This window comes from Lutjanus erythropterus, chromosome 13 (genome assembly GCF_056507025.1).
Source record: "Lutjanus erythropterus isolate fLutEry1 chromosome 13, fLutEry1.hap2, whole genome shotgun sequence".
Lineage (NCBI taxonomy): Eukaryota > Metazoa > Chordata > Actinopteri > Lutjaniformes > Lutjanidae > Lutjanus > Lutjanus erythropterus.
Window position 1 is genome coordinate 34,832,263 of NC_139329.1, and position 11,550 is coordinate 34,843,812.

General features: G+C 40.5%; 1 protein-coding gene across 1 annotated transcript; it reads right to left on the reverse strand.

The window, feature by feature from the left end:
* Window positions 1-545: 545 nt before the first annotated feature.
* LOC146316985 (retinaldehyde-binding protein 1-like) lies at window positions 546-8,427 on the reverse strand. Its single transcript, XM_084734978.1, has 8 exons — window positions 8,313-8,427; window positions 6,696-6,739; window positions 4,164-4,292; window positions 3,781-3,985; window positions 2,664-2,842; window positions 2,405-2,563; window positions 1,229-1,339; window positions 546-721 (listed from the first exon to the last, which is right to left on the reverse strand). The coding sequence occupies exons 2-8, from the start codon at window positions 6,705-6,707 to the stop codon at window positions 593-595; spliced, it is 924 nt and encodes a 307-aa protein (XP_084591104.1). The 5' UTR covers window positions 6,708-6,739; window positions 8,313-8,427; the 3' UTR covers window positions 546-592.
* Between the last annotated feature and the right edge of the window lie 3,123 nt (window positions 8,428-11,550).

The following is an 11,550-nucleotide window of genomic DNA, read 5'->3' on the forward strand; positions in this document are numbered from 1 at the left end:
GAATATTGTGAATTTAGTCTTTATGTGTAATTAAAGCATTGCTGTTTGCCAGCAAACTCTCCAACTGAATAGTGGAGCTTGTTTGAACACACCAGCAAGGAAATTTCAAAACTGCTTTACTGTGCAAAAATAACAGAACTGGCAAAAAATAAAGTCACCTAAATGTTTATCATGATAAACTTCCTATTTCAAACCCGTCTTCAGATTAAGCAAGTGGATTTTCACATTTATCTGGCTTGAGGTGAAGTCAATGGTTGCCTCAAAGGTAAAAGAAAAAGTTGGAAAACCATCTGTGCCTCCAGTCCTCCCATGGGTAGAGATCTGGCTTTGGTCATTAATGCTAAAAATGAGGAACTGTAAGTTGCTTTAGTGTCAAATAAATGGCTTAAACAGAATATTGTAGAGTAGAGAGTGAGGGTGGTTCCTGTTCGACTGTGCTTTGTCAGGACTTCTGGAAAACAAAATCACTTTCATTCATATTTTTTTTTCCTACAACCACACAGCTAGTTTGGGTTTGAGTCTCCACAGTCTGTGGGGGTTGTGTAATACATAATGGCTCCTCGCCTGGTCGGCGCAGAAGGAGGGCGGACGTTTAGTCGAACAGCTTGGCTGCCGTGGCCTTGCCGTCGTACTTGCTGCCTTTTCCGTCGAACTCAGAGGGAAGGATGTCAGCGTCGAACTCCTTGTAGTAGTTTTCCAGCTCGTCTCCATGGACGAAAACCTAGAGCAAGAGCAGCAGCTGTTAGAGGCATTTGAGACTGTGGGAATTTTCAGCGCAGGACTATCCAACATGTCAATGAGTGGAAATATAATAACACTGAATTGAGAAGTCTTCATAAACTCAGTGCAACAGAATCAAATATCAGAAAAACTGATGAAACATTAAAGGTGCAGTAGCCGATTCTGGAGAAAGATACTCATTCCCAAGTCGGACATTCCCAGGTTTACCTTACCGACCTGTGATTGGCCAAAGTCTCCCATCAGGGGCTAGATTTTGAATTAGATTATGCATAAAGGTTATTATGGAACTTTTGTCCAGTAATGCCAAAAAAAAACTGCCTGCCCCAGCTTTAATTACTTAAACATGGCATGAAATTGGGACATTGGGATATTCTGAATATTTGAGTGTTACTGTGGTCAGCAGCCAACAGTCAGCTCCATGAATCAGAAGAAACCGGTCTCCAGGCTCCACCAATAAGAAACGCTGTCTCACAGTTTTCTAACTCACTCTCTCTAGCAGCTTGCTCTTCATGAGGGGTTTGACCACGTTGTAGGTGGTGGTGAAGTACCAGGGCTGGTGGATGAAGTGCACAGCCTTGAAACGGGCGGGGAATGAATCCTGGAGGAAGAAGAAGAAGAAAGATGGTTTAGTTGATAAAATTCTCACATCCTGTAGAAAATAAAAGAAAAAGTATTAAGACCTCTCTTGATTATTCCGATTTCTGCTGTACTGGTTTGATTTGTGGCTGCTGGACGTTTCTCATACCAAGGATCTGTGAAACTTTTGACTACTGTTACATTTAAAAGTTAAATGTTGTGCCAAGTTGCACCTGGTGTTAGCAGGGGGAAGCATTTTTCTTCACTTTTGTCCAATCTAAACGTGGAGAAAATCTGCAAGCTGCAATCACACATGAGGAATAATTTACACGATCTTCTGTGTGGAATTATAAGAGAGTAAGAAAACAAAAACATGTTTTCCAGACCTCAGAAACATTCTGTGTGGCTCTGAAATGTAACATGAAATGCATGCATTGAATTTTAATCATTCCATTTTAATACTTTCACTTTCAAAAGCCTACATTTAATACAACACTCCGCTACTGCGTCAAATGAGCGTTTTCTCATGATAACTTGTAGACAGCTTCTGGTTGCATGGCAACTAGTGGCACCTTGCCACTCTTGCAGGAATTATGCTCTGTCATCAGTGCCAGTGCTTTTTTTTCAGGTGGACATTTCAGCAGTTTAATGTAGAAGTCAGATAGAAAAGCCACCGTAGAGAAATAAGCTCTATGATTAAGGAGAAAAGGAGGTTTCAGGAAAAATGGACCAGGTTTTACAGCATTGGACCTCCGGGGACAGATAAAGTGATCCGCAAACAGGTGAATTTGGTGCTCAAAGATTTTAATGTTAAACACTGTTATGAGACCAATGACAAATCCTGCGACAGATTTCAGTCACATGGTGGCTCCTGAAATTGGAACTCAGTGATAAAAACTTTGAGAACCTCTGCTCTACCATTACAATCTTTAAAAGTGTGGATATAAATACTTAAGCAATGTGAAAACTTAAAGGAAAACTTGACTTCTGATCTGGAGTTTTTGTCTCTAGTACATCCATCTCTCCCACTCAGTAATTTGTCTATAGTAATAAAACAGTCCATGACATGAGTTCAGATTTTTCCCACCTGCAACATGTCCACCATCTTCTTGAGCTCGGTGGGTTTGATTCCTGACGCCTGCTGCATGGTGAAGCCCTTGAAGTTCTCAATGATGCAGAACCCGTTGATCTGAGTCTCCTCGTTCTCCAGCAGCTTCTCCAGGATCACGCAGTAGGCACGAAGGATCTGTGTAATTTTATTTATATGAGGAGATTAACTTAAGTTTGGAAATGTGCTTCCCCAGGTGCATCGTGGGATATGCGGTCACTGAGAATGAGTCGCTCACCTCATCGAAGGTGATCTCCTCGTAGTCCCAGTTCTCGATGTTGAAGAGCAGAACCACGCGGCCGTATTTGTCTCTGCTGGGCAGGATGCCGGGGTAGCCGGCCTCGATGGTGCTGCGCACGGCCTCCGGGGTCAGATTCTCAAACAGCTCGGGGTAATCCTTCCTGAAACGCACGTAGCCTGGGTGGAAACACAGAGAACACATACACACCTTTAGCCATCCATTGACAACTTTTTCAGCTATTTCCATAATCTTTTAGTTTGTAAAATGTCAAAAACTGTGAAAAATGCACAGCAGTTTCCCAGAGCCCAAAGTGACATCTTCAGATTGTTTCTTTTGTCCCACCAACTGCCAGAAATGACAAAGAATTGAAGCTGGAGCCAGCAAATGTTTGACTTTGTTTCTTTGTTTTTGTTTGAAAAAGAACAAAATTTCCATCTATCGATTAATTGATTACTCGACTAACTGTTGCAGCTCTAGTTTTCATTTTAATTTCCAACACTTTAGAATATTAATTTATCATTTAAAGGTAGAATAAGTAGGATTTGCAAGTTGCTGTTTGTAAAAACACCAGAAAAGTTGACTGTTCAGTCTCTTTATCAGGATGTCAACTGCAGACATACTGTTGTACTGTTTTTTGTGGGAAAACCCTGCATAGTTTGCCCTGACACATTTTTGTTTTTTTTCCAATCAGTGAAAAGCTATGTTGGGTCACGCTGTCTTCTTCTGGTAATGCACTTTAATCAGTGTGGATTTTAGTGCCTCATGATGGTCTAAATGTTGCTTTAAAAGGCTATTTTCACCCTGACAATAATGATAAATGTGTGGCGAAAACACTAAATCACTGCAAATTTACAGCAAGAAAATGATCAGCTGTAAATTTTGACACATTATTTTCTCAGTGCAAATATGTATTCATTGATAATAGCCTTCAAAAAACAAAACATGTCATGTGAGGTCTGTTTTTGCAAGTTAGATATTGTTGAAAAACTAAGGATAATATTTCAGACACTACAGATTAACATATTGATAATTGCCTTTTTTATTCATGTGATTTGATTGAGAGATTGAGATTTTCTGGTGGAGGAAAAAACCTGCTGTCCCTCTGCTGACATACCCTTCATAAGCTCAAAAGCTCTGGGCACGTCAAACTTCCTGGCACGGATGAAGCGGACCAGCAAACTGTCTGGTTTCTCTCCGAACGTGTCCTGCACCCCCTTTGCCAGGTCGTCTCCCGCATCTGCCTTCTCCTTAATCATTCCTCGCAGCTCCTTCACGGCCGCCACCCGCTTCTCATCTGTCTCGTTCAGCTCGTCCTTGGCCTGCAGGGGGAGCCACACCAGACAGTTAGCACATGTTCTGGGTATATTTGGTTTGATACAGTTGTGATGTACAGTTGGGTTATAAGAGTCTGCAGGGAGAGGTGCAATGAATTACTGTTTTGCAAAGCTATCTGATCTCTAATCTGCCTGATAATCAGAGATCATGGATGTTCAAGACCTTCTGTTTGGTGTGGTCTGGCAGGCTGGCGCAGGGTCCAAACACTGGTCCGTGGTCCTTGACGGTGAGACGTTCCAGCTTGGCCCTGAGAGCCTGCTCCTCCTCTGACACCATACGGTAAGTTCCACTCTGAAAAGACAGGGGTCGGTATTAATATAAATACACATCTTGCTAGAATTATAATTTTAAGTGTGTCCCAAGTAGCTCACCAGTCTGCACTCACTGCTGCCAGGGCCTTACAGCTGGCACAGCTGGTTATACCCTTTACTTGTGATAACTAAGTTAAAATGTGTGTTATGAGTCACTTTATTTTTGGAAAAAGCAGCCTGTTATCTAGAGTGCAGATTAGAGTACAGATTTTTTGGGCACTACATAGTTCATGTAATTTAAGAAGCCACACTTATTAAATATTTAGTGCTGTCTAAACACAACCAGCAACATAACAATTTGCATTGATAAATGGCTGCAAAATTATTTTTAAATCCATAAATTTCTGATTAAGTAATTAAAAAGACTTCACGTCTGAGCAGGTGTTTGACTCCAACATAATCTGATACCAAAAAAGTCCTGTAAATATGAGTCATGGTGATGAGTAGAAGGTGGCTCTGAGTCCTGGTTGTTAGAGCCCAGACTGTTTCTCTCTTGTTCTACCAGCAGATAACTGAAGTAAGAGTCACACTGTGCTGAATCACATGCTGTGGATGATTGTCTCTGCGGGCCGCTGCCCTGTTGGCCACACCTGAATAGGTAATTTCCACGGTGGACAGTTCATCATAGCAGGAAAAGGATGGATGTTATTAATAACATCAATAATGGATGCATTCTATTAAGTTGTGCCAGTTGTTCCAGGGCCAGTTGGTACTGTGGATACTCACTCAGTAAAACAATTAAAGGACCAGTGTGTAGGATTAGTGCTATCTAGCAGTGGGATTGCAGACTGCAACTGACTCGCCTCACCCTCCCTTTCCAACCTACGGTGACTGCGTAAAACACGACAGGCCGTATCTAGAGCCAGTGTTTGGTTTGTCCATTCTGAACTACTCTCTGCACTGATTCTCAAAAACACCATATTTTTAATAAGTAATTTGAATGCAAATATTCATGACAGTGTTTTAATCTGTCTTTGTATTGATTGTATTGTATTAAAATACCCTCTCCTCCCAGCGGTCTTTCAAGTTCAGGTGTTTTCGAATAAGGACATATTTTTTCTCAGTAACTATCATCATTACCATCACTAAGCATCTGAGTCACATCCGTCTACAGGCACAATCCGCATCCATGTGATTTACATCATTAACCTGTGATGACTCCACACCTACTGACTGACGTGACGCTGCAGTGCTCATGTTCACCAGACAAAAGTTGCGTATGTGTTCATACCACTTAGAAAAGTGGTCTGCAACATCAAAAGAGCCATTTTTGGCCAAAAAAAGAAAAGAAATTTGTCTGGAGCTGCAATTATATTCTCTCTTTTCCGCTGAGACTTTTCTTTTTCTTTGGATTTCAGCACCTATAGCTGCCTTATGAAGACTCATGACTGGCTACCATCTAAATGGAAAAGGCATGGAGCCATAGACGTAGTCTTATCACGTGTATTTTTAGTGGACAAAATATTAAAACTTTCTTAAATTTGATGTATAGGTTACACATTTTTAGAGATGGAGATGTAAGAATCACTTTAGACTTACAACAATCAAGATAATTGTTATTCATGTCCATATAATTTTTTTGCTGAAGTCACAAGGAACCGATGAAGTTGAGGTGGTCACGTCCCGTTCGTCCCCCTGGGATGTGTGCCCAAGATTGCAATTTATCACATTATACTAAATTGCAACACCTGATACCGTATCATGCCTTGATATCTTGTATCACCACATTCTTGCCAACAGGCAGCCCTTCAATAGATCCCACTACATTTTATAATACGCTGGTTCTTTAAATGAAACAGATCCATCATTAATGCATTAATGACAGTTAATGATGTGACAGCAGGTGTTTCTGCACACAGAAACTTTGATTGCTTGGAAGAGCAGTACGACTCGATGTGTCAACAGGGAACCTGGCGGCTTTCTGCTCTTAAATGTCGCTTTGGACAAAAGCTGAATGTCTTACTGTGTCAATATAATGCTCTCACAAGACCTGGGTGTGCTGTGAGAGGTTTAAAACATGTCTAATCCACAGTGCCTGTCCACCAGTCCTGCAGCAGCGTTATCAATAGGCCTCAGTGTTTGATTAATCTGCCTCACATGAGCCCCGGTAAAACCTGTAAATACACGGTCAGGACTACGAGTGGACCCGGAGCAGGGATCAGAGATTAGTAGCTCAGAGTACTGTAGCTGTTGACGGCATCTGTAACAATGGGCTTTGGTGTTGAGAAATGTTGAGCTGCAGCTGAGTTACAGGAAGATGAATAGGTGTTTGTCTCGGTAGCTGCTTTTTTATCTGTGAGCCTTTTCTGCTTCGATGCCCCCCGTTACAGCTCAGAAATCCATGTAGAATCAGACCAGGGCAGTTAAAAAAAAGTGTACTTACAACCACAGCCATAGCTCCTGCTCTTTAGGTCAGCTTTGTACTGTCTGGAAGAAAATGAAAGGGTGTTTGTGATTCACATGAAAAAAAAAAAAAAACAATTGACACACTGTACTCCGCATTAATCCCCTTCATCCCACCCTCTCTGCAATCACAGGGTACCTTGATTCAGCTATATTTAGCACTCGTCCATTCCTGGATGAATTACTATGAGATTGAAGGTAGAGAGTCTTTTGGTTTCATAATCAATGAGCTAACATTTGTTGTCGAGGTTTAAACTCTTTATTATCATGCAGATAAACTCTATAGAACAATTTAGAACCATTTGTATAATTTGTGAAACCAGTATAAGTACAACTTAACCTTAATGTTCCTTCAAACCCCTATAAAGTAGATTTAAAGTAGATAAGATATCTGATAGATATCTGCAACTGTAAACCTTGTTCACACTTAATTTGGAAAATGTGGGTTGAAATACCATGTTGCACACAAATGGAATATATATGGTTGCTTATTTCATTTGAACATTTTAAAACTTTGTACTTGTACAGATCTCACTTGAACAGTTCCTGATCTCTGTGAGACTACCTGTTTAGGTAAAGGATTAGATAAGTAACATTGATTGATTAATTATATCAGGATATGTGACAGTAAATTGAAAACATTTGTGTTTTAAACAAAAAGAAGCAATTTGAAGACTTCAGTGCTTCAATAAACTGTGATGTACATATTTGAATATTTTCATCACACTAAATTTGAATTTTATAGATCACAATTTGATTAATAAATAATGAAAATAATAGTTAGGAAATTCTTAAATGGCTTGTGCATAACATTATACATATTACATATTTTTCTCATGGGTTTGCTGTCCAGACAAACATCCACAGCTATATATCAAACTCATCAACTTTTTAATCGAGTACTTTTACCATGTTTCTAAGTATTTTTGTCTTACTTACGTGCTTTATGTTTGATAAATGTATGCAGCCCACAAAACCAACTGCCCCACTGGGGACAAATGAAGTTATTAACAGACTGATATAAAGGAAAGTGCTACTTCATTTCTGAGTTTCCTACACTCTGATATTTTGCAGGCTGAGCTTTGGAGAAACTACGATGTTTCACCTACAATTCTGTGTCTCTGTAGTATATTTCTTAAGACCCCTGCATCACATTTACAGATATCTTTTGTATTATAACTCAATATTTGCTCGTCAGTAGACACTTAAATCCAAAGCTGCAGTGCAAAGAGCACTTGTATTTTTCGGATTGGTGGTCTCAGTGGGAATGCAGCCCTGAACCTTGCCAGTTAGTCCCATGATGCACCTACTGAGCAAGATATGTCCAGCAAGAGTCTTTACTTAATTAGATTTAGCACCCAAATACCTCAAAATACAAGAGGAAAATTTTGTTTGGGAGTCTAAAGCAGCCAAATATCCACGTTTTTTTAAATTTCATGCCACTTCTTAAGAGAACGTGAACGTTCCTGGTAAAAATAACTGCTCCAATAACAACAATTCCACTTCAGTGGGACCAAGAAGAGCTGCAGAGTCTGAGAGTTGTACGACATCCGAGGAAGCGTGAAGTGGCCCGTCAGAGGAGGAGGCCGAGTCTTACCTGAGGCAGATGTGAAGTCGCTGGTGGGGAGTCGCAGGGGTCTGTGTGGAGCGATGCGGACGGGACCAACGTTTTGTAGCGTTGGGATTAGTGGCGTCACACCAGATTACATCCGCCAGATTTCTTTTTCTTTTCAATCAGCATAAAAGTGGCAGAGGGTGGGAAAGAAGGGGGAGGAGGTGACGGTGGAGGGGTTTCCATAATGAACGGCAGGGCCAGTGCACACTCTGTATGATGTAATGTTGAGTATAAACTTTAGGTAAGAGGTGCTTTGAGGGGGTGGAAGGATTTGATTGCATTCCAAGGAGACTTGGATGGAGTGAAAAGTGACCATTGTGACTGAGGGTTCCCAGTTTGATTTCTGCAACGTGAGACGAGACGGGAGCCTGAGTGCTAATGGTCTGTTTCACATGTTTGGAGGGATGAATGGGAGTTCAGTCCGCTTCTCATGTTGTGACATCTCTAACAGGACCAGCAGCAATATTATCTCAATTACAATAGGAATTACTTTAATTTTTTTTCAAAGTGTAGCTGATTTCTTTAATCTGGCCTGGTATTTATGATATTGTCTCTGACTCTATGTGAAAAAAATAAATAAAAAGATATTGATTAGCAGCAAAATGTAATAAAATAATCTAATCCACCAAATTCATGGACCTCTTGTACGTTTTTTGAACAACAACAGGGGCAAAAATCCTCATATCAATGCATTTTAATCAGGATGTACATGTGACAAGCACGCATGAGCTCTGTCAGCTGAGGCTGGTTAAAGATATCAAGGTAATATTTCATCATGGCAAAATGTCGTCCTGAAGACACCTGCAGAGGTGGTTTTGTGTATTTGCCAGGTGTTTGTATGTCTGTGGACAGATTCTCTCAGATAGCATCACACACGCAGTGATGAAACTTTACAAAAGTGTAGTTGAGATTTAAATGAAGGCAAAGTTTGAAGGTGGGTGTGGTCCAAGCAAGGGCGCTGGACGCAGGTGGGTAGGACCTAGGGAAGCGGTCAGGGGACCCCCGGTTTACACCCCTGGCTCACATTTGTTTTAAGTCACAGATCACTGTATCAACTTTCAATAATTCCCGTCCTCTCCGAAACATTGAATTTCACCTTGTGAGTCAACATGGCAAAATGTGGTCCAGCAGACACCTACTCTACCAGGAACTGACACAGAGTCTGTTTATCTTTCTGTCAACAGATTATTTTTCAACACGATACTGTTACAAAAGTAAGATGCAGCAACAAAAGTTTACAAGTGTGTAGTTGAGATTAAAATGAAGGTTTGAAGATGGCCGTGTTCAGACCCGTGAGTATTGATGCAATTCACTGGTCGTGTCATTGACATGTTGACGGGCGCCGCAAGCTGGTTCTAGTTTGGTCTGTAGCCGCCATCAGATCTGGAGCGATGCGAGTCCATGTGCTCTAACTTCTGCAACATGGACAGGCTTATATTCACTCAGCAATTGGTCGATAAATCAGTTGTCAGAAAACTTACATGCAACAATTGGATAATTATGTCACCTGTACTTTTAAGCAAAAAAATTGAGGATTTACTGCTTTTATTTTTCTGTATTGTTGCAAATGTTTTGGACTGTTGGTGGGACAAAACAACCAGTTTGAAGACATCAGATTGGACTCATTAATTCTAACCCAAAACTTCTCCAAGGGAAATAATTAAAAAATACAACAGTAGGAACAAAGAATCAGCAATTTAGCAGTTCACTGAATATACACGGTGCAAATTTAAAAAATATGTTTAAAGGGTTTTTAAAATGTACACACATTATGAAACTGGAAACCCACCCGTCTGACTGAGGAGGAAAGCTTCAAAACATCTCAACTCAACATCTGTCATGTGTTCATAAGCCAGAAATACCTACACATGCACACACACAAGCCCATAACCACCACCTTCACCGCAAGGATTTGGATTTAGACTTAGGTGCATTCATATCAGTTAACATGGACCCTAACCTATCCACAATTCCCTGTGATCAGATTAGTTCTCACACACATAAACACACACAACATAATGATACTGTGCACATGCCCGTCACCTTGATAGCTGTGCTGTGTGGACTGTGTGTTATAGCGAGCATTAGGAGCTGAGAGCAAAGGTTTATACAATGTGGTAAATTCTATGAGCACTTCATCTAATCGGACACACATGTGCCTAATCTGAATTGAGTGAGGTTTAGCAAAAAAATGTCTAGATTTAATCTCAAGTAATTGAGCAACAGAGAGGCGTGCGTGAAAACAAATTAACAAAGAGCCGCTGGACAGTAAATACAGCAGGATACTGTCATCGTAGTAATTGCTGTGGTTTTTGCTTCAGGCTGCTAAACAAAAATGATCTTTCTGCCTTTGGGTTGAAGAAATGTTTTCAAAAACAGTGGAAACATTAGCAGGGCCTTAAATCGGACTTATAGGGCCTGTGTGTAAGAGATGAGGTGGCCCCATTTATCTCCTGTTGTTTTATCAGTAACAGACGTGGTTGATCTGTTCACAGTTCAGTTAAACCTCCGTGCTTTAATTTACTGAGTAATCCTCAAACACAGCCTGAGTCGCAGTCATGGCGTTCAGGTGCCACCAATCAACTGAACACATTTCCTTAGATCCCATTTAAATTTATTTTAGAGAGGACAATTTTGCACAATTTTATGTCCTATTATGACTTTTATGTCCTCCAGTATGTCTAAGACAGGACTGCCCAAAGTGGGGCTTGCAGGCAAATACTGGCCTTCAATAAAGTTTGACACTTTACGCAGGAAGTCAGTCAGTTAAAGGAACGAGGGATCCTGGTAACATTTTGCATCTTAGCTTAGCAATACAATATGATAGATATCTGCTTGTTACCGAAGCCCATTTCTGCCAATAATATGTGATAGAAAGTTTCTCATCATAATGACTTACAGGTTTTTTTTCACATTGGTGGAAATGGGCTTCACAGCTTTTGGCCCTCCAAAGTAAAAGGTTTGGGCACCCCTGGTAGAAGACGATGATGCACCAGTAGTTATATATTATATATTTTAACAGTTTTAAACTGTTATACAAAATTATGAAATGCAGAGAACCACAGAAGGAAATGAGTTCAAACACGTCGGGTCTCTCTCATCAGCATTGCACCTTTTAAGCCATCAGGACAAAACAAATGCTGATTTGTTTTAAAAAGATTCTTCTTTGCGACAAAGGTCCACAGCTGAACCTGATTAGTGAGACACAAGCGAGACACAA